Here is a 24,190-nt window from a genome sequence, read left to right as displayed (position 1 = left end):
AACTCTTCGCACACTCACACCGACTCATTCACATACTCACACTCTCACACTTACACACACACACTCACTCCTCCCACTTCATCAACTCATTCTCTCCACACTTAAACACATCCACATTCACATACAAACGTTTCAATGGGTTGAACTGTATCCCTCAGAATTCGTGTTCACCCAAAAACCTCAGAATGTGACCTTATTTGGAAATAAATTCTTTGCAGATGTATTTAAGGTAAGGATTGAGATGACACTGTACTGAGTCAGGGTGGACCTTAAATCCAATGAACGTCTTTATAAGAGGCAGAAAAGGACACAAAGAGACACATGGCAGTCCTTTGTGTGAAAATGAGGCAGAGCCTGGAGTGCTGTGGCCTCAAGCCAAGACAGCCTGGAGCTACCAGAAGCTGGAATAGACATGAAAGGATCCTCTCCTGAAGTCTCTGCAGGGAACGCAGCCCTGCCAAAACCTTGATTTTGGACTTCTGGTCTCCAAAAATGTGAGGTTCCATAATTGTTATGGGCTGAACTATGTCCTCCCCCTCCCAAAAGCAGTATGTTGAAGTCCTAACCCCTTGCATCTCAGAATGTGACTTATTTGGAAATGAGGCCATGGAAGATGTAATCTGTTTAGAAGAGGTTAAACTAGATAAGGGTGGGTCCCTAATCCAATTATGACTAGTGGTCTTATAAAAAGGTGAGATTTGGAGACACACAGGTGAAGATGAGGGCAATAATCTACAACAAAGGAATGGCAAAGACTGCCAGCAAACTACCCCAAGTTAGGGGAGAGGCCTGGAACAGATCCTTTCCTCACAGCTCTCAGAAGGAACCAGCCCTGCTGACACCCTGATCTTGAACTGCTAGCCTCCAGAACAGGGAGGAAAAAAACTTAGGCCACCCAGGTGTATGGTAGTTTCGTGTGGCAGCCCAAGCAAACCAACCAAATTTGCAGTAAGTTGTTCTGGCTGCCCTAGGACACTAATACACATGCAGACTCATACACATACACACACCCAGACACACACACACCAAATTCATAGCCCCAGTACTCTGTAGGCCCACAACTATTCATTGCATACATGTCTTGTCCGTCGTTCCACTTTCCACTAACATTCGCAGCAGTCCACACAGGGTCTTGGTGGCTTCACTCTGCATGATTTCAGCGTGGACTCCAGCAGAGAGACAAAGAGTTTGCAATAAATTAACAGTACTGGTAAGCATCATTGCAGTGGGATGAATGTTCCTTTCAATTTGTTCAGCTTCTGGAAAAAAGTATCAAAATAAGAACCTATACTTCCAAATAGAAGTGGAAAATGTCCCTGCGTGTAATTTAAGGGATTTTAATAACCCAGTCTTTTAAGGAATTTCATATCACAATTTTTACTGTGGAAAGGAAAATAGCTCTTTATAAGAAAAGATGGAATTAGAATGCACTAAACATCCTAATCACCTCTGTCCCCACTTTCCTCAAAGAAAATAAGCCTTCTAAATTACAGTTTACTTTTTTAAAACAATCTCTGCACATAGCTCAGAAGCACTAAAACAATCTCAAGGATTTACTCTTTTAGAAAGACAACTTTCCAAATGTCAAGAGCTGCTTGCTGACAAGCTAACTATGCCTTGGATGAAGATGGAAGTGCCTGTGCCATGAAGGGGAACCAGAGGCTCATGTGTCCAAGGCACTGACTTTCTGACAAGGAGGCATGTTAACAGCAGAGCCACAGTTCTTGCCCTGACTTCCCTGAGTGAAAACAAAACCAGCCCTGACCATCTATGTGCGACTCCAGGTTTCACATATGGTACTCCCAACAGCCCCAAAAAGCAGACATCATCTGTTCACATCTGAGGGGGCCTGGACCCTCACAAGTGACATGGATGGAACACAACCTTTTCCACTCTCCATACCACCCATTCTCTACTGAGCTCAGCCTCTCAGGTTTCCTCGCCTGACCATACAAACCACTTCCAAAGCCTGACCATGCAGCGCATACAGCCATCACCTGAGCCCCAAGAATCAGCCCTGGCCTCCTAGACAGTCTCACCGAGACCAGCTGTGGGAAGCTTCACTCATACATCCCAATGTCTGTTGGACACATCTAAAAATGTCATGAAGTCCTCCTCCCACAACCTTGGATCTCCTTAGATAGGATTTAACTTTCTGGGTTCACTCCAAATTCTCACCTCTGGTTTCTTTAAGGCAATACAGTAGTGACTAATCCACATTTTTCCTAGTCCACCAGGCACTGGCTCACTACCTCACACACAGGCTCAGAGCCAACCAAGAAGGTCCACCAGAGGTAAAGACAGAGCAAGTCCTGCACTGCCAAACCCTACTGCACTGTCCCCAAAGGGAGCAAGAGAGTCAAATCCAGCTAGGTTGCCAGTTACCAGAGCCATGCTTTTAATTCCTGCATAAGAATCACCTGGAGCTTATTTACACTGAACCTTCAGGGGCAAGTCCAAAACGACAGACCACAGTCCACAGCTGAGTCCTGACACTGTTCTCATTCCCAGATGAAAAGGATGGCCAGCTGCCATTAGCACACAGCTTGCCAGGTTGCCCCAGACTAAACAGCCCCAAGGCACCGACCAGAGTCATCCTCTGTGTCCGAGTCCTCTGCTGAGGGCTGTGTGGAGGCTGGCAGCTCTGCCAACTTGAGGTCATACTTCCCCTCCTTCCCCATCCTGTAGGAGTTGGTGCTGCCCGTGTCCCACTGGACCCTGATCCATCCGTCCTCTCCCAGTTCACCAATCACACGGCCAAGACCAGGAGGAGGTCCATCCTGAGGAAGCCAAAACAAAGATTAGTTAAGAGGGTGTATGCCTGTTCTGTCACACAGATGAAGCCTGTAAGGACTGCTATGTTACTCTGCACAGACTTTGTGCCCACAGACTGCTCCAAACCCACCTGCGACCTCAGCTCACACATCATTACCTTAAATCAAACATCAGGAAATAACTTGCTTATGCTCCTTTACCAAAGAGTTAAGTGGGAAAAGCATCATCTCAAGCAGCATCTTCCCTAAACCAATGTAGAGATGAGGCTTTCCCCAGTCTAGTCTTGGTGCCCTGTTCCTTGGCTCCTTTAATCTCCCACAGGGCTTCAAAAGACCTGAAACCTGAAACAAGCACCTGCATCTCCTCATTTCCTCTTATTCCTCTTATTCTTCAGTTTTCCCATAGAACCTAAAGTGGAAACTCCGTCTCTCATTTCTATGAGTGAAAGCTGTTTTTGGATCCTGCTTTCTATTCCAGGACACTATGAGTGAAAGCTGTTTTCAGGATGCTGCTACCTGTTCCAGGACACTTCTGAGATGATTCTGATGAGGCCCATGCTTAAAAATGAGGTTGAGAAAACCTAGAGATGACAAGAATACTACCACACTGCAGGAAGGTGAGCACTGTCCTTCGCTAGTGACTACAGTAATGACACAGATACCAGCCCCCACGATCTCTACCTCGTGAGCCCTGACAGAAGCTTGGGAGTGATGTGCTACAAGGAGAAACAGAAATGGCCACTGCCCAACTGGCATACCTAAAACTGCAAGGCTGGGGCACTTAATGGGCACATGGCCATCAACTCCTAGAGGCAGCACCTGGGTTTTCCTGCCTCACAGCATTCAGAACATTATTACTAAGATGCGGTTTGCTCTCTCCTGTTTACTCTTGCTCCTGCTCTGGCCTGCCCCTCAAATTGAGCCCATGCCAAAGAGTTTTCTGAAAACAGCTGTCACCCTTTGAAGACCTGATCCTACTTGAGAAGTCCCTACACCCACTGTTTCTACTTGTTTTGACTCCATTCACCTGCCCAGGAACTAACTACATCACCAACTACATCATCTGTCAATTGCATAGGCCCTAAGTTAAGGTAGTTATTTATTCCAATTTCCACCCACTAATAACATGCAAGTAAGGATGGTAACTAATGTGCGGCTAATGTGTTTCAAAATCAAATCTAAGTACCTGATCACCCCATTTCCAATCAACACCTCTCATGACCCTGGTTCCAATCTTCATCATGGCAGCCAGTTCTGGCCCTGAAACTGGAAGCTGCACCGGAGCCGTTTCCTTCCTTGTCTCTTCCAAAACTGTAGCAGAAGCTCCTCGGGCAGAAGCATTCATATCCTCTTCAACATTATCACAACTAGGACCTATCAGAGCATCAAACACAGCAGCTGAACTAATAAGTAGTTACAACTTCCTAATCTTAATACACTTTTTCAAACTTAGTAAGTACTGATGAAGATAATTTTGAAGATTCTATAGTGTATACTGTATTATTTTTTCAATACAATAAATACCATGAGATTTATTGATGAAAATTTAAAATGGCAAATGGAGAACCAAGTATAGAAATATGTATCAGAAGATATAAAAGATATAAAACAAGCAACAGAGACATTTACTCTACTTCTAGGAATTATGCCCCTCTCCAAAAAAAAGCAAAATGATTAAGTTAGAAAAACACTCATCACATATTCTTATTAGAATAGAAAAACAAAAGATAACCAAATAAATGTCTAACAATGAGAAACTAACCAACTTTAATTATGGTACCATGCAGAAAAGAGATAAGAACAGCAGGCCTGATACTGCTGTCCTTACGAAGGGCTACTTGCAAGGCAGCCCTCAGCTGGTGTCTGGGAACCTGGATTTCAGGAGGGCTCCCACCCTTCCCTAACTGGTAAGAGGCCTCTCTGTGCCTGAACTGTTTGCACAATGTGGTCTCTGCTGAAACCTGCTTCTTTCTGGGGGTCTAGAACTTGTATATGTGCCAGGCCCCAGTGCAAACTCTCTGAACTTTCCAGGTAGACAACATTTCACACATGTAGTCACAACTCTTTGCTGAGAGAATTAAGTTCATCCTGTGTGACTCCACTGGGAGAGAACTCATGTCAGTTTCTCCCAGACATTTCCCATGTGCCCTTCCCTTCAGTGATTTTGCTTTCTCGTCTTTCACTGTAGTGAAAGCCCTCAGTGTGACTATATACCAAGTCTGGTGAGGACTCCTCACAAATTACTGAATCTGGGAGTGGTCTTAGGGACCCTGGCACAGGAATGGCAGCAGTGGGATTCTCTAGAACAACCCTTACTTGCTGAAATATTGCAAAAGGACTGTTTGGTAAAAGGAAGAATGAAGGGGTGGAGCATGATGAATATTTAGTCCCCAATTGCTGCGAAATCATCCATAGTATAAAACAGAAGTTGAGCTATCAGCTACAAGAAGTAAAATTTAGGGTGCCTGGGTGGCTCAGTTCATTAAGTGACTGCCTTCGGCTCAGATCATGATCCTGGAGTCCCGGGACGAAGTCCCGCATCGGGCTCCCTGCTCAATGGGGAGTCTGCTTCACCCTCTGACCGCCTCCCCTCTCATGCTCTTTCTCACTCTCTCTCTCTAAAATAAATAAAAACTTTATAAAAAAAAAGTAAAATTTAGAAACGGATTTTAAAATAGTAAAATTTAACCCTATGAGTCAGCATGCTGGATCCCTTTGGCTGCTTTTGGCCTTGCTGGCTAATGTGAGGGGGAAAAAAGCACAGCCCTAGTAACTCCTTCAGTCTTTGTTTGCTCTTCCAAGGGGGAGGAAAAGGTGCCCAAACATTCCCAAAGGTAGACCTGGGTGGGTCAAAAATGTACAAAGTTCATGATCCTCTCTCCTCCAAAACGGAGAAAAAAAAGGTTATTCAATTCCCAGGGCTGGCGCAAAGCTTTAGATAAAGTAAAGCTTTTCCCCAGTTTTACTGGGGCAAAAAATATTCTTTTCTTCAGCCCAACCCAGTAGTGCCTCAGTGAGGCCCTAAGAAGGGCAGGGGTTGCATTCCAGCTAGGATCTCCCCTGGCAGCTATAATGTTAACCCTGCAAATGCCAAATTTACTGCAAAGGGTTTGAATACATTTGCAATAAGAAAAAAGGGGATCTTTTTTTCAAGTGGCTTTGTATTTTGTGGCTCTTGTAGCTGGATGCATACATAAAATTAATATAAAATATTATATGCTTATGATTTCTTATATGAAAGAAAAATAACCCTGATCAAGGAAAGCGGTAAATACAGATATGTATTCATGGGACAAGATTCCATTGCTTTCTGCAGCCAGTAGGCAGGTTCAAATTTAAACTCTAAACAAAAGCCCCCATAATTAATGATTTGTGCTATGACTTTTACCTACTGGATTCTCTGGGAAAAAGAGGGAGATGACATAAAAAGAGAGGCAATTTCTAGATGGAAACACATTTTTGAGGTTGTTTTTTTTTTAAAGCATTTTTTAATCGTTAATGAGGTCTTAAGAAATCAGATGTCTGACTCACAGAGGCTGACTGTTTTCTAGCCTGATGCATATTTTTGAATGCGTCATGTGGACACAAAGATTGACAAGATCAAAGAGCTTAGGAAAGCCTTGCTTTTTTGCTTGGACTTGAACACTAGCCTTGCAGTATCTCAAGATTTCAGGCAAAGAACATCATAAACCAATCAGATCTAACAGACATATATACATAGAACCCAAAAAGAGGAGCATACACAATCTTCTCAAGGGTACATGAAACATTCTCCAGGATAGATCACATGCTAGACCATAAAACAAGTCTCAATAAATTGAAATAGAGTATAATCATACAAATTATGTTCTCTGACAACAGAATGAAACTAGAAATTAATAACAGAAGGAAAACTAGAAATTTCACAAGTATATGGAAATTAAATTACATACACTTAATCACCCAAAGGGGGAAAAAAAAATCACAAGAGAAATTTTTAAATACTTTGAGACAAATGAAAACAAAAGCACAACATACCAAAACTTATGGGATGCAAAAAACGCAGTGCTAAGGTGGAAATTTCTATCTATAAATGCATACATTAAAAAAAGAAGAAAAATCTCAAATCAGTAACTTAACTTTATACCTGGAGAAACTAGAAAAATAAGACTACAATAAACCCAAAGTTAGTAGGAAGAAAGAAATAATAAAGACTAGAGCAGAGATAGAGAATTAAAAACAACAACAACAGAATCAACAAAACCAAAAGTTGGTTTCTTGGAAAATATCAACAAAATTGACAAACTTTAAGTAGATTAACTAAGAAAAAAAGAGATGATGCCAATAACTAAAACCAGAAATGAAACTGGGGACACTACTACTGATTCTACAGAGATAAAAAGAACTATAACAAAGTACTATGAACAACTATACACTAACATATTAGCTAACCTAGATGAAATGGATAAATTCTTAGAAACACAAATTATCTAAACTGACTCAAGAAGAAACAGAAAATGCGCATAGACCTATAAGAAGTAAAGATACTGAATCAATAATCAAACCTCCCAACAAAGAAAAATCCAGAACCAAATGGCTTAACTGGTGAATTCTACCAAACATTTAAAGAAAAATTAATACCAATTCTCTAACTCTTCCAAAAATAGAATAGAAGCCAACACTTTCTCACTCTATGAGGCCAGCATTACCCTGATTAACAATAAAACTATAAAATACTGCTCAAAGAAATGAAAGAAGACCTAAATAAATATAAAGCCATCACACATTCATGGAAAGAAAGACTTAATATCTGTTAAGATAGCAATACTCCCCAACACAATCTACAGAGTCAATACAACCTCTAGGAAATCCCAACAGCTATTTTTTGCAGACATGGAAAATCCAGCCCTGAAATTCATATAGAAATCCTAAGGACCCAAAATAGCCAAAATAATCTTGAGGAAAAAAACAAAGTTGGAAAACTCACTTTTTGATTTTAAAACTTACCACAAAGCTAGTGTTCACAACAATGTGGTACTGGCATAATGACAGACCAACAAAATAGAAAGTCTAGAAATAAATCAAAAAATTTATAGTCAAATGATTTTTGACAAAGGACCAAGACCTTGGGAAAAGAAGAGTCTTTTCAACAAATGGTACTAGGACAACTGGATAACCAAAAGAAAAGAAATAAAAGGAGTCCTTACCTCACACCATATTAAAAATTGCCTAGAAATGGACTAAAGACTACAAGAACTAAGACTATAAACTTAAAAAAAGAAAACGCAGTGAGCAATCCTTGTGACCTGGGTTTGGCAATGATTTCTTGAACATGACATCAAAAGCACAAGCAACAAAAGAAAAATAGATAAATTGGACTTCACCAAAATTTAAAACTTCTGTGCATCAAAGTAAAACACAACCCACAGAATGGGAGGAAATATCTTCAAATCAGGTAATTGATAATGGTCTAGTATCCAGAATATGTAAAGGACTCCTACAACTCAACAACACGAAGACAAATAACCTAATTTAAAAATGGGCAAAGGTTTTGAAGAAATTTCTCTGAAAGATATACAGATGGCCAACAAGCACGTGTCAAGATGTTCAATGTCCTTACATTAGCAAAATGTACATTAAACCACAATGAGAAACCACTTCACACCAACTGGGATGACCACAATCTACCCCCCCTCCACCCCCGCCCACCATCCCCGAAAAGGAAAATAACTGGTATTGGTGAGGAGGAGAGAAACTGGAACCCTTTTCCATTGCTGGGGGAAATGGAAAATGTTGCAGTGCTATGGAAAAGATTGATGGTCCTTAGCATGCTAAACATAGGATTACCATATGACTGTGCACTTCCACTCCTAGATATATAACTAAAGAATTAGAAACAGGTGTTCAAACAAAAACTTGTACACAAATGTTCCTAGCAGCACTACTCACAATGGCCAAAAGATAGAAACAAGCCAAATGTCCAACTATGGGTGAAAGGTTAAATAAAATGTAGTATATGCATACAATATAATGTTTTTTAGCCATAAAAAGGAATGAAGTACTGATACATGCTAAGTGAAATAAGCCAGATACAAAAGGCTAAAAATTGTATTTCATTTATATGAAATATCCAGAACAGGAAAATCCAGAGATAAAAAGCAGATTTGTTGTTGCCAAAAGCTGGGTGAGTGGGAAATCAGGAATCAACCACTAAATGGGTATGGCTTTCCATTTGGAGTGACAAAAAAGTTAGGGAACTAGATAGTAGTAATGTTTGTACAACATTATGGATGTGCTTAATGCTACTGAATGATAAAGTTGTTAAAAAGGTAAATTTTATGTTATTTGTATTTTACAATTAAAAAAAAGTTCACAAAGAGAGAGAAAGAAGACATGAAGGCAAAATCCTGACATTTTCATGAATGACTTAAGGCAGTGCCAACCTACCAATAAGCCGAAGTGCTGTCTGTGTGAGGGCGAGTGTGCCGGAGTTCAGCAGGAGGTTCAGGTTGTTTGCACCATGCTGCAGGGTGAGCATACTGAGCATGACCAGGAGAAAGCGAGCTTGTGGGGTCGTCCCCAGGCTTGGTCCTGAAGGATTCTCATTGGTAATGGTTTGTAGGGGGACAGGCTGGATACCTAAAAAGCATTGGCACCCACATAAATTTCTTGTGTGTAGATATAAAAACATACATGATGCAAAAAGCAGTAGCAATTTTTAAAAATTTCTCTTTTTCAGGGGGTTTCCAAAGTGTATGGACATCAGGCAGCTGTGCATTACTTCGCAATAATCCTACCACTATCAATCCACATATAGCCATTTCCAATTGTCTGCAAAACTTATCACACTGCTCCTCTAAATGTCCCTGATGGCTTACTCATTTCATTTCAAATACAGCAGTCATATTTCACTTCTCTTCCACAAGACCAATCCTAGCATTTCTCTGCAGGTACTCAAACTATCCAAGAAATTAAGTATTAATATAGGATATATAATTTAGGGCATATGGTATCAATGATACACATGAAAATGTTAAAATGTAAAAGCTTAATATCACAATACTACAAAATTGTGTCTTCTGCTGAATTTTGAAAGTTTTGTTTAAAATTTGAGAAAGCTTAAAGCTTAAAGCAGCTTAAAATATTATTCTAATGTACCCCTGAAACGAATATACTATATATTATATATACTATATATTAACTAAATTGAACTTAAATAAAAATTTTTTTTAAAGATTATTCTAATGTACAAAGTTATTAAAGTCTTCTCAAAGAGCAAAAATCAGCATTTGCAAGTTTCTACAACATATAATTAAGAGCCAAACTATAAAATAATGCTAATGTGATCACTGACATTACTTCAACAGCGATCTTAATACAGCCTTTTAAACATTTTTTTTTAACTCACCAAGCTCTTTAAATTTGGCATTTGCATCCATCAAAACATTTCGAATATTCTGAACAGCCCAAGCATACAGCTTGCCAAAAGTTACTTCCAGTAGCATCCGATTAAAAGGTGGGATCAAATCAACATCCTTTAAACAATCTGTAAGAGGTTCCCTTTTAAACAAAGTTGAAGAATATTACTTAGAATACTGCCAGACTTTCAACCTCAATAGAATAATGCTTTGTTGCCACAGTTTCCCTAATTAAGAAACAAATGTTATGAAGTTTTACCCTTTATCAATCCCCTCAGGAATAAGTCTTTGCCATCCACAGAACATAGCATACTGTACAGATGGAAGTAAGAAATTTTTGGTTGCCAGTTTTAAAATTGTATCTATCCCTTCCAGACGAACCTCTGCTCTCTCCAACTGCAAAATATGAATGCATACAGTTAAGTGTTGTGTATATTATCCTATGCAGAGAAGAACGTTCTTAGCAAATTTTACCTGTTTTAATAGGCACTTTCTCATTTTTTCCACATCCACTGGCTCTTCCTTAAGGGCAAATTCAGCAATTGTGCTGAGGAGTGCAGACTGTGGATAAAGACCCTGAACATTCTGCTTCAACCATTTGTATTTGTGAACACCTGTAACCGTACTCAACAGTGGCTGCCATTTATCCTGACAAAGGAAAACCATTTTCACCATTAGTTTACCTTATTGATATTAATATGCACTCTAAAACACTTATTCAAATAAAATATAAATAAATGCAAATATGTTGAAATTGGTACAATACTTTAAGTTTAGTGAATAATTTATGGCAAAAATAGCTATGCCATAAATAGGCTTATAAATGAATTTATAATCTCTTATACTTATGTACCTTGGAACAGACAAACATGGCATACAAAGTTAAATTATCATCCACATTAATAGCCTAAGACACCAGGACAGTTTCTGGAGCAAAGTATACATATATTCAATGAATGAATGGGAAATGAATAATGATACAATGTACCACTAAACATAAAAGGGAACACTTTTCCAGCTAACAATCTGACCAGGACACCATAAATCAAGTGCGTTAAGTGTGACTTGGAATGTCACCCATACTTTCAGTAGCCCACTACACTCTCTATCCTATAATCAAGGACAAAGTGACAATACTATGGGTTCCTTTGCTATGTGCTTTGTTTCTATTCAGCCAGCCTCAAAATCACAGAAAATACTTCACCTTAGGTGATTTAATTGTAATGGGTCTTTTGTCCACATTTATAGGACTGTGAGGCAAAATGCATGCTTCTTCTAAATCACTCTCTTCATTTCCAATTTTTTCTTCATCATCAGTAGATTCTGGCTTCTTAGGAACTATGATTAAAATTATCATTCATTATAAAAATCATTTACTTAAACATAATTTTAAATTAAGATATATTAAATATGCATGACGGCAAAGGACCTGAATATTTTATTCAAATATGTAAGTATCACTGTCAACTGAAATGCTTAAGCTACAAAAAGTAAAAACCATCATGATTATTTTCACATGATATTCAGTAATAACACTCTGCCACTTCACATCATGACAGAAAGGCAGTGAGAGTGCTATGATGCAGCAGATCCTACAGAAAGGGAAGCCCAGGAGTCAGCAAACATTTTCTTAAAGGGCCAGATGGTGACTATTTTAGTCTTTGCCGGCTATTCAGTCTATTGCAAATACTCAATTCTGTTGTTGCAGAATGAAAAGCAGCTAACTTTATTTATGGTTGCTTGAATTTAAACTTCATATAATTTCCGTGTGTCCAACATATTATTCTTTTGATTTTTTAAAAAACAGTCTTAAAATGCAAAACTGGTCTTAGCAGTAGACAGCAGACAGCGGCAGAAGACAGCAAGCAGCAGGCTGCATTTGTCCCCAGACCACAGCTTGCCCACTCTGGACCAGTTCAATTAATCTGTCACCATTGTGCAAGTGAATTAACTGGATGCCTTTTACTATGTTAGTCTCTTTAATTAGGGAAATTTCTATTGAATTTGCAATGTGATATGCACTGTTGCTTCCATATTTTTGCTCCCTTTCAAGATTTTTAGTCTATTTCTTCTCAGCATATAATATAATAAGCAACATAATTAATAACACCTGGGCAGTAAAACACTAACACAGCAGGTCTGGGTTGCCCAAACCCTGCAAATTCCCAAGAAAAACTGTTCCTGCAGCACTTGGCCAACGCCTGTGAACTGAGCTCTGAGTCCTTGGCATGTTCTGCCTGAGAAGAGTGTTTCTGTATGCCTGAGGTCTGGGGCCATGTTTCCCAGTTTGACCAGATAATTTATGCCCACAATGGGACTTATGGTTCTCACCTGTTTCCACTGTGGAGGCTGGAGTCTTGAGTAACTGAGAGCAACCATGCAGGTGAGCATCCCTGGCTGACAGCCCTTCACACATGTTGTCTCTCACTGCTAAGAGGACTAAGCATGGCTCTGTGCAGCTCCACTGGAAGCTTTGGATTTCCCTCAATGCACCTTTCCTTTTACTAATTCTAACTTGTATCCTTTCATAATAATAAACTATAACTCTGAGTATAACAGCTCTTCTGAGTCCTATGGAGCCATACCAGTGAATCATCAGGTGCTCTTGGTGACCTTAACACAGCACCAGTAATATTAATCATTTGTAAGTTGCTTAATTTTCTTTAAAAAAAAAAAAAAAGCTTCAAACTTCACACAACTAAATATTTAAACCCCAAACAAGAAACTTTAAGAGGTGACAATGTGGGCTCAGATTCTGTGGAGGTGATGGCTGGGTGGTGAGGACATCATTCTCCCTCAAGCTGAGATGGCGGTCTCCCAAGCCTTTGCCTCTGCTGTGAGGATCTCAGAAGCATTCCTACCATGATTTCCTGACCTAGAACATCTCTAGGATTTAGGCAAATTGTTGTTGCTTAAGAGTTTGCTCAAGAACAATCAATTCAGGAGAGCTTCTAACACAACTTAATCTTTCCTTACATCATTGCTCATAATGTCCATCCAAAATTCAGTAATTAAAAAAAAAAATCAGTAATTAATATTGTTTAATAAGCTGATTTGTGAATAAATCAGTATAATTCATAAGAATATAATCAGAAATTTCTGTAAACATGTTTATAATCACAATTAACCAAATTCCAAAGTCTTTTATGTACTTATACTCAAATTCTGGTTATTTAATGCAAAAAGTCTTTTCCGTAATATCCCAGCAACTGTTTAGCTGCTTCCTAAAAATATTAGTAACTCTTCTAGCTACTTTTTAACAATTCCTCATGTATCAGAATACTCAGTATTTCCAAAGAAAAACATTTCTTTACAAGAATGGCAAGATTAACTGCAAAATTAAATGTTTCCATACATCTCATTTACCAGGACAAGTGATAAAAAAAAATACTTCCTTTTCCCCATCAATTTAATAAAGAGTATAGTGTTTACCTTTTTCAGTATCCACTTACTAGTTACCAAATCGTAACACCCTCAATCTCAAAGTTGCATCATTATCTGATGTCTTGGAAAAATAAGGAGGATCTGTATATTTAATCGTAAGTGAACAGCTTCACTCAAATCACAGACTCAATTATATGGGGGCAAAGCACACACTTTGACAGCACTTTTCTACCTTTTACGTTCTTACCTCTCTTTTTCCTTCGTTCTCGAATTATCTTCTGAACTATCCTCCTCCAACGGGGCAAAGAACTTAACAGTTTAAACTTGGACATTATAGAGAGATCATTACAAACTGCAGGTCTTAGTTCATTAAAGAGGAATCTCAAACGTTCGATGACTGGAGCACAGACTTCCTTGTAAGAACGACCCTGTTCTTGATGTGTCTACAAAGTTAAATATGAAAAGACAATTAACAAATATTTTACCAACTGTCTGCAAAGCACATAAGAAAAAGAATAAAAATGTACTTACCTTAATGAGTGAACATTTTGCCTGGTAGACAACTCTACAAACATCCACTACTGATTTAGGCAATGTTCTGTGCTTTACTTGCTCAATACCAAGTGTTCCTGCATGAACTAAAGATAATGCCACGTGACCTGTAAAAGACATTTTAAAAAGAGGGCAGGGTAAGAATGAATGCATATTGCATGTCAGTCAAAAAATATAATAGTATAGCTAAAATATCAAGTTTCCTACCTAAATCTTCATGCTTTAAAAGGCAACATAACAGTAAGCGGCCAACCTCTTCCACAGGATGTTCAGGAGGAAATGTGATTGGTGTGGTCAAGTGGCACTGCCTACAGTACCTTTCTATTTGACACAGAAAGTCCTGTAACAGAAACAGCTGGAGGTAAATTCAGAGCCACATGAAATGCCACCATGAATTCCAAACTACATGCCACATTTCTTTTTTTTTTTTTTTAAGATTTTTTATTTATTTATTTGAGAGAGAAAGCACATGAGAGGGGGGAGGGTCAGAGGGAGAAGCAGACTCCCTGCCGAGCAGGGAGCCTGATGCGGGACTCAATCCAGGGACTCCAGGATCATGACCTGAGCCGAAGGCAGTCGCTTAACCAACTGAGCCACCCAGGCACCCTACATGCCACATTTCTAATGCACTTGCAATCACCAATGCTTCTAAAACATCACTGGCATATTGCACCGAACCAGTCTCTTACCTCAAAACCAGCCCCACAAATAATATGTAAATAAAGTCTGTACTAAGCCAATCAAAGAACATGAAGGTGTTCACACATCAAAGTCCTAAGGTAAACCAAAGGACACTAAGTGTGGGAAGGCCTCACTCACCTTCACATTGTGATCCTGGATGTTATTATCAGCAATAGCTTGCAGGAATGCCTGGGAATGGTCGCCCAGGGCCCGTCTGTGGGAGCAGAGTCGGGACTTGCTGGCAGGAGTGCCCCCAGGAGAGCTACAATGGTCCTCATCTTTCTCCTCATTGTAGCTATAGTGGATCTGGCTGGTCTGCAGGCCTCCAGAGAAGATGGATGACTGAAGCCACTCTAGAAAGTGCATATGCAAATATTAGGAAGAAACTTGAGTGCACTGAATATTTTTTCAGAAATAAATATTGAAATAAAAGATAAAGAACCGAAGAGCTAATTTACAAGGAGAAATTTAGCATCATTCATATTAAAGAGTCACATCTAACATATTTACAGAGGCTGGCTTATAATTCCTACATCTACAGGAAAACAGGTAACACTTCTGGTTCTTTTTTTTTTTTTTTAAAGATTTTTATTTATTTATTTGACAGAGAGAGACAGCGAGAGAGGGAACACAAGCAGGGGGAGTGGGAGAGGGAGAAGCAGGCTTCCTGCTGAGCAGGGAGCCCGATGAGGGGCTCCATCCCAGGACCCTGGGGTCATGACCTGAGCTGAAGGCAGTCGCTTAACTGCCTTAATCACCCAGGCGCCCCTACACTTCTGGTTCTTTCCTACATCTTAAGCATGGTGTCAGAACGCAAGATAATAGTTTCAGTCCAACATTTACTTAGGTACCTGGTCAAGCATAGAGCTGACAGATTCCACAGATACTGTGTGAAGACTGGGGTTTTGCATTCTAACAGGGAGAGCATCATCTGGGCAACATTTACACAAGTAAAAGTAAATTCAACTTGAATTGGGATAACTGTATGCTACAAAGTACTACAGTGGGTATAGCAGCAAGACCTCCACTATTTGAAGATTCAGTAAAGGATTTGCTGTGGAAGTGACAGTTGAACTGAGATCTAGATAAAGACAAAAATACTGAACATCCAGGTAGGAAAACAGCACATGAGAAGGGATCTACAAAGAAAAATTCCCTAGAGCATTAATCCAGTAATAAAAATGAGTGACTACTAGACATATAACATGGGATCTTAGTAAGAGACAGATCCTTGGGAGACTGGATATCCAGTGGACTATAAAGGAGACCCATGTGAGGCATAGCCAGACCCTCGAGAACATGCAATTCCTCAGTGCAAATGTAAATGCTCATTCTAACTGCTATGATAACTAGAGTAAAGGTGCACCAAAAAAATGAAGAGTCAGTTTGTACATTGCTACAAATTTTTTTCAATGACTTGTGTTACCAGAATAGTCCTCTGAAATCCAAGCAATCAAATCTGGGATGTACTCAACATTCTTTTACTGGAAATTTAGATGTTAGAGCATTCAGGAGCATTCTCTAAAGTGTCACATTAATTCTAGAACACAAATCTGATCATGACCTTCCCTGGTTCTTTACATTTAGAACTCTCTCTAATCTCTCAAAGATACTGCTCTAAAGGTGGCTTTTGATGCCCTAGAGTAGATTAGGCCCCCTCCACTAGGGCCCATAGCACCTTCTGCTCTCCTCTGCTCTGACTCTTCTAATTTCCCACCCTCCTTGCTGATTTAGAAGAAGCCTATCTTCCCCACTCCCCTTTGAGGGAGAGGATGAGTCCAACCCCCATCCTCTCCCACTTAGAGACTCTGTAGACAGCAAAATGTCCAGCATGCACACCAACGGCTTGCTCCAGAAGGCTGGGCTGAGCAGGTACCATGGCCATCCTTGCCCACCAGCCTTCTCCCCTGACAGTGCACATACATGAGCAACTGGAAACCCTACTTTTTTCAAGAATGCCCCTCACACACATGTGTTTCACACACCCAGCCTCCCCATCAGAACCACTTATAAATGTCTCCATTTTATCCTCTATCACCCTGCATACTGATCTATTATAACATCTGGCTCATCATCACATAAAAAGCACCTAAAGGCAGAGATGTGGCTAATTCCACACCTAATGCATCGAGCACCCAGCAAGGTAACTCATAAGTACTTACTCAATAGATCCTTGCTGGATGGTTGGTAGACAGATGGACAGAGAAATATACAAATACACAAACAGAACTTTAATCCATCTTATACGGAGAAATTTTATAACTTTCGGTGATTAAAAAGGTTGAAATCCCAAAATGTATTTGAGTCTACACTTGATCTTAGCCAAAAGGCCGAGAAGCAATCCAAAATGTATTTGAGTCTAGTAAAAACACAATCCTCAAACAAAATGCTATTCCCAACAGAAACCCAATCCATGTCACATAGAGACGACAGCCAGGTTGAACCCATCTGTCACAGGAGGCAAAAGTAAGAGCATGCACAGGATTGATCTTCCTATGCACCTGTTAGCTTCCTCTGCTGCCATGGGTCATGAGAGCAAGTAAAAGCCACTACATCTATTTCTATTTAATTGGCTTAGTCTCTTAGTCTCACTATCCTTATTTTTACTCACCAACAACTGCATTGATTCTTCTCCCATTCTAAATGGCACTTATGTCTCAGCTAAAATAACTTGCTAGGGGCGCAATCAGTCATTAAGCACCTGCCTTCAGCTCGGGTCATGATCCAGGGGTCCTGGGATCGAGCCCCGCACTGGGCCCCCTGCTCTGTGGGAAACCTGCTTCTGCTTCTCCCTTTCCCACTCCCCCTGCTTGTGTTCCCTCTCTCACCGTCTCTCTCTCTGTCAAATAAATAAATAAAATCTTTAAGATAAGATCAAATAAAATAAAGTAAAATAAAATAAAATAAAATAAAAACTTGCTAATCTGTTAGCAGAAAGCAAAACTTTTCTTACTGGCACATTCAATCTCAACCGGAGACAGCGGTGTGCTCATAGCTAAATAGGAAGCATGTAATCCGAGAAGCAGGCCCAGATTCCTCTCTGTATCTATCAGAGGCGAAGAGAGACTTCCCAGATCTGGTATGGTAACAACTTCTTGGTCAGGCTTGGAAAGATAAATTTCATCATCAGTCTGAGAAAATAGGGTTAATTAAAAACATAAAACCAAAAAGAGCAACAGCTTATATCCCTAAACACAACAAAGTTCCATCACGAAGAGAAGCAGGTGCTCTGGACACCCTCTTTCTACATCCTATTATAGTGAGCTCATGCTGCTACCAAAATAACCATGCACACCCTACAAAGCAGACAGTAAACACACAGGTCTACTGGTGGTAAAACCAAAGCTCAATAAACAAGTCAGGTAGAGAATTCCTTACAAAATCAAATAGAAGTTTCCAGAGTGACTGTATAACAATACTTCAGAAAATATACTGAATTGTTACATGCATAAATAACCCCAAAAAAGACAAAAATACGACAAGGATTGCTGTGAGTAGTGAACTGTGACCACTTAAGTGGAAAGTAGATTACGCTAACAAAAAGGAAACCCAATTAGAAAAGAGCTCAAATGAAAATAAACTTTGCCAGTCATATTAGATGATAATTTACAAGCAAAGTCAATCTTCCCCCTTCATGAATGCTTTAAGTACTACCCATATGGCACTTCATAAATTTTATTACTTCTGGATCCATACCTGGAAAACCAATCCCAATATATAAATTCCAAAGCTCATGCATATGTAGGACATATTTCTATTCTAAAGTATTATGCTACTAGATAGTTCTTCCTAAAAAATATATCTCAAGCCATTTCAAATTTCTACATAAGCTTACAATGAAAATATAAAGACATTTTCATTGGAAATGTGTCCACATTTCTTACAAATAACAATTTTTGAAATAATTTTTCAAGATCAGTCCTTCATAAATCTTAACATGAATAACTAAATTCATTTATAAAAAAATCTCTAAAGGATCTTCACATGTGTCACTTAATGACATCCACCCCTACCAAAAAGCCCAGCTATCAGTACTTCAGGGCAAGAACCACCTATCACAAATATACAGAGAGGGTTTCCCCTGATGTCCACCATGATGCCTACTGCACACAGCCTCACCTCCAGATACTGGCCAACACAGAAGGCATGCATCGATTCCCGAGTGTCTTCAAACTGCAAAGCAGCTTCCAAAGCTACCACTGGGTCTTCCCCTGCAAACTGAGCTAAAACAAAAAAGAAAAAAGCAACATTACTTCAGTGCAATTTGCCTAGACACCTATAGTAGAAATGTCAAGTAGGAAATAGATCAGGCGTGAGGGTTACCAAAGTATAATGATCTTTCACCCTCTCCCAGAGCTGCCTGGGCCAACTTAGACTTGAAACAAGTTCCACCAACAAGTGCTGAAACAAACACACACACAAAATGCATAATGATGAGAAATTCTTCAAATGTGCTTGAACACTGATAGGACAGACATCAAAGTTACCAGCAGATTAAAATGTGTGAGGGCTGGAACAATACTCAACTAATCACTTAAAAGCCAAATGCTCTGCTCAAAATGGCACATGCCACAACTTTTAACCATGAAGTAGAAAGTGAGGCCTTACCAAGAATACTATTTCCTGTTAATGACTGTGTCTGGAAGTCCTTTATATCATACACTTTCCCATCAATCACCGTCCAGAAGCCTCCATCTTTATTGTGGTTCTCCAAATCAGCTTTGCGTATCTGTGTCACCTCCTCATTATTTCTACAGTTCTGACCTGTAAAAAATGACTCTGTATATACAGAAACCAAAATCAATGAATCAATAGATCAATAGATGAAACAACTACAACAAATCGTGCAAAAGAACTACAAAGGGAAATAGATAAATCCATAATCATAATGGGAGATTAACATACCTCTCACTATAACTAATATCACAAACAAAAATTCAATAAAGATATGGAATGAGTTATAAAACAAAAACAAAAAAAATCACCTGAGTAGCATGAATAGCAAATCTGATCAGGCAATAAAGCAAATCTTAAAAATTTTAAAGAAATAAAGCTACAGAGCATATACACTGACTATAATGCAGTTAAATTACAAATAGGTAACAAAAACAAAATAAAAATTCTCTACATATTTGAAAACTATGAAATATAAGTCATCTAAAATTCCCAGAAAAAAATAACTATGGAAAAAAAATACAATGAAAATACTATAGTCAAAATTTACATAGTTAAATATATGTTTGAGGGCATTTATACTTTTAAATATATACAGTAGGAAAAAGGAAAAGCTAAAAAGTTAGTAAATATCAAATCAATAAAATTTTATGAGTTCATAATGATATGAAGGAAAGGAAAGGAAAGGAATGGAAAGGCAAAAGGCAAAAAAAGCAAAAGGCAAGGCAAGGAAAGAGAAAAGATGAAGGGAGGGAAGGAGGCAGGAAGGAGGGAGGACATCTCATTGGTCACCTTTAGAAGTACTAAGACACCAACTCAATATTTGAAAAATGATAAATGGAAGTGATTGAGGAGGGGAATCAAGCTAGGATCATGTCCTAGCTGTGCAAATTGTACCTCATGCTAACCAAACAGCTGAGGGCAAGGTTACTAGAGGATATTATAGAGGACAGACTGTATATGAACTCCCTGGTCCATGTGAACAGAACTGAAGGTGGGGTCACCCTGAATCACAGGCCTCAGAAGCAATGAAACAAGAAGCACACAGCATGACCTCAGACACACTCTAACCAAAACTGAATCCAAATCTGCATCCAAATCTCATTAACCCTATATATATATATATAACCAGCTGGAGAGAGCAATCAACCAAATTCAGAAAATGTGAAATTCTCCAGAACAAATGCCCTGCTTTCTTGACAAATAAATAGTATGACCAAAGAGGAGAGAAGGGCCTAAAGATATACTATTAAAGGAAAAAGAGACTGGAAGCGTATCATCCAACTGTAACATGCAAAACATGTTTATGTTTTATGTTTCTAAAACGTTATGTTTTATGTTTCTAAAACATGTTTTATGATTCTAAAAAAAAAAACAAAAACAAAAACAAAAAAACACCAATAAAAAGGCATTTTTAGATAATCCAAGAAAATTTAACATGGACTACATGTTACATTAAGGAATCATTGTTAATTTTGGACAGAAAAATGACATTATGGTTTCATTACCAAAAAAGTTCTGATCATTAACAGGTAATATCTGTCAAAATGTTTTAAAGAGATAGGCTTTAAAATGAATCATTCATTCATTCATTCAATCAGTAAGATAAGTGTAGGAGAGGCTGGTAATGTGAATATTTGTAAATCCAGGTTCATTATCCTATTCTCCCTACTTTTATCTGTGTTTTCATAATAAACACTACAAAAACATCACTATGCTAATAAACATTTCTCTAAAAGTTAGAAAAATATCAGATTAAACCCTAAAAAAGAAGAAATAATAAAGACTAGTGTGGCTCCAGCATAAAGACAGACATTTAGATCAATGGAATAGAATACAGAGCTCAGGGGAGCCTGGGTGGCTCAGCCGGTTAAGCGTCTGCCTTCGGCTCAGGTCATGATCCCAGGGTCCTGGGATCGAGCCCCGCATCGGGCTCCCTGCTCAGCGGGGAGCGTGCTTCTCCCTCTCCCTCTGCCTGTCTCTCTGCCTACTTGTTCTCTCTCTCTCTCTCTCTCTGTCAGATAAATAAATAAAAATCTTAAAAAAAAAAAAAAAGAATACAGAGCTCAGACATAAATCCTCACATATATGGTCAAATGATTTCAGACAAGAGTGCCACAACCATTCAATGGGGAAAGGAGGACAATCTTTTTCACAAATGGTGCTAGGAAAACTGAATACCCAACTGCAAACAAATCAAGTTGGACCCTTACCTTACACTATACACAAAAATTAACTCAAAATAGATCAAAGAGTTAAATAAAGAGCTAAAACTATAAAATATCGAACGCTTAGAAAAAAAAAACAGGAGAAAACTTTCAGTACATAGGATTTGGCAATGATGTCTTGGACAAAACACCGAAAGCATAGGCAACAAAAGAAAAAATAGGTAAATTGGACTTCATCACAGGACACTATCGACAAAATGAAAAGGCAATCCACACATAGGAGAAAATAGGTGCAAATCATATATATCCAAAATATACAACAAACTATAACAAACTCCTACGACTCAACAATAACAACAACAAAACCTGATTCAAAAATAGGAAAAACACTCGAATAGACATTTCTCCAAAGATATACAAATATAAAAAAAAATACAATCACTAACCATTAAGGAAAATCACAACAAAACTACAGTGTAACACCACTTCATCACATTAGGATGGCTATTACCAACAAAACCAAAAAAAGTATTGGCAAGGACGTGAAAAATTAGAACCCTTCCTTGTACCTTGCTCATGGGAATGTAAAATGGAACAGCCACTACGGAAAACATTATGGTGGGGTTCCTCAAAAAGTTAAAGATAGAATTACCATATGACTCGGCAATTCCACTTTTGGCTACATACCCAAAAGAAGTGAAAGCAGGGATTCAGACAGACATTGGCACACCCATGTTCATAGCAGCATTAGTCACAGCAGCCAAAAGGTGGAAACAACCCAAGTGTCCATCAACAAATGACTGGATAAACCATTTCATTTGAAATATTATGAAATATTATTCAGCTTTAAGAAGGAAGGAAATTCTAACATATGCTACAACATGGATGAACCTTGAAGACATGCTGAGTAAAATAAACCCATTACCAAAGAACAAATACTGTATGACTGCACTTATATGACTTACCTAGAGTAATCAAATTCATAGAAACAGAAAGCTGAATGGTGGTTGTCAAGGGCTGAGGGGGAGTGGAGAATGGGAGTTAGTGTTTAATGGGTACAGAGTTTCAGTTGAGGGAAGATGAAAACATTTTGAAGCTGGATGGTGGTGATGGTTGCACAATAATGTGAATGTACCTCATGCCTTAGAACTGAAAACTTAAAAATGGTTAAAATGATAAATTTTATGTTATGTATATTCTCCCATAGGTAAAAAAAAAAAAAAAAAAAGTTGGGTTTCCACTCTACCTTACAACCCCCAAATCAAAAGAAATTTTTCACAAAGAACACTACAGTTCAAGATGATTATCTGGCAAATTCCACCAATCTTATACATACATTTCTCAAAAAAGAAGAGCGAAGAACATTCTCTAACTCTAAGAGAATAACACAACCTGCCTTATCAAAACTTTGAATGTTATATTTTTGTACTATTGAATCCATCAGACAGTTTCTCCCAACTAGCTAACATTCTTAATTGACAGATCAAAACAGAAATTAAAAGAGGTTGCGTGGGAAGCTGCCATGTTCATAAACAACAGCTTCTTTGTTAGTGGAGGGGCGGTGATTATCAGCAACCTACAGGGCATTAAAAGAAAATTACAATTCACAAACACAGATGCAAACTGTTGGGGGAAAAAAAAAAACAAGGCCAGCAATGTATATTAATATGAACAATAAATATAACCTAGGTAATTTTATTCCAAAAATGGAAGGCTGATTTAACTTTTGAAAATCAGTAATTCACACATTAATAGAAAAAAGAGGAAAAATTATATGATCAGTGAGATGCAAAAAACCATTTGATGAAATCTAATATCCACTCACAATTAAAACCTCTATGCAAAGCAGAATAAAAGAGAACATCCTTAATATTTAAAGGTTTCTACAAAGAAAACCCTTAAGAAACTTCATACTGGGCGCCTGGGTGGCTCAGTCGTTAAGCGTCTGCCTTTGGCTCAAGTCATGATCCCAGGGTTCTGGGATCGAGTCCCACATCGGGCTCCCTGCTCGGCAGGAAGCCTGCTTCTCCCTCTCCCACTGCCCCTGCTTGTGTTCCTGCTCTCGCTATCTCTCTCTCTGTCAAATAAATAAATAAAATCTTAAAAAAAAACAAAAAAAACATACTTCATATGTGAAATTTGGAAAGCTTTTCTTCTGCTACTAAGAACAAGACAAGACTGCCCACAATCACCATTTCCATTCAACAATGCACTTGAGGGTGCTACCAAGTGCAGAAGTCACAGGGGGAGGCTGCAAGATCAGAAACAGACACAGGCAGAGACAGTCAACTTATTTAGACAGAAGCTGTACTCCCAAAGAGTGACCAAGGACAGTCTTTTCACCCAAAAGTGCTGGTACGATGACCCTATGGACAAATCGCCTACGAAAAAAATGACATCTGACTTCTTGGAACAGAGATGAACAGTGAGAACTCTCAGACTTAATAGAGATGAAAATCAGCACAATCACTATGGAAACCTATGGCATTCCATACTAAAGCATACCCTACAAACCACCAAGAAACAGACCTAAGAATGTTTAAACAACTAAATTGTTAAG

General features: G+C 38.7%; 1 protein-coding gene across 8 annotated transcripts in view; it reads right to left on the bottom strand.

The window, feature by feature from the left end:
- The window catches only part of HERC2 (HECT and RLD domain containing E3 ubiquitin protein ligase 2), a 260,003-nt gene that overhangs the window by 122,009 nt on the left and 113,804 nt on the right, over positions 1-24,190 (bottom strand). For 5 of the 8 annotated variants that reach the window (XR_004682606.1, XM_035023922.1, XM_035023920.1 and 2 more), the window contains exons 24-38: positions 19,397-19,567; positions 18,908-19,011; positions 17,742-17,919; positions 14,927-15,141; positions 14,315-14,447; positions 14,087-14,214; positions 13,803-13,998; positions 11,376-11,509; positions 10,646-10,819; positions 10,431-10,567; positions 10,162-10,313; positions 9,201-9,392; positions 3,961-4,148; positions 2,588-2,780; positions 1,077-1,259 (exon numbers count right to left, since the gene is read on the bottom strand). Coding sequence is in view for 7 of the 8 variants with exons in the window: in XM_035023922.1 (XP_034879813.1) it covers positions 1,077-1,259; positions 2,588-2,780; positions 3,961-4,148; positions 9,201-9,392; positions 10,162-10,313; positions 10,431-10,567; positions 10,646-10,819; positions 11,376-11,509; positions 13,803-13,998; positions 14,087-14,214; positions 14,315-14,447; positions 14,927-15,141; positions 17,742-17,919; positions 18,908-19,011; positions 19,397-19,567 (2,478 nt within the window). In the remaining variant the exon portion in view is untranslated. The remainder of the gene's footprint in view (positions 1-1,076; positions 1,260-2,587; positions 2,781-3,960; positions 4,149-9,200; positions 9,393-10,161; positions 10,314-10,430; positions 10,568-10,645; positions 10,820-11,375; positions 11,510-13,802; positions 13,999-14,086; positions 14,215-14,314; positions 14,448-14,926; positions 15,142-17,741; positions 17,920-18,907; positions 19,012-19,396; positions 19,568-24,190) is intronic. The other 3 variants (XM_035023923.1, XM_035023926.1, XM_035023924.1) reach the window with 3 other exon arrangements.

Source organism: Mirounga leonina, unplaced genomic scaffold (assembly GCF_011800145.1).
Source record: "Mirounga leonina isolate KUSES-001 unplaced genomic scaffold, KU_Mleo_1.0 Mir_178, whole genome shotgun sequence".
Taxonomy (NCBI): Eukaryota; Metazoa; Chordata; class Mammalia; order Carnivora; family Phocidae; genus Mirounga; species Mirounga leonina.
This window is presented reverse-complemented; position numbering and strand designations above follow the sequence as displayed.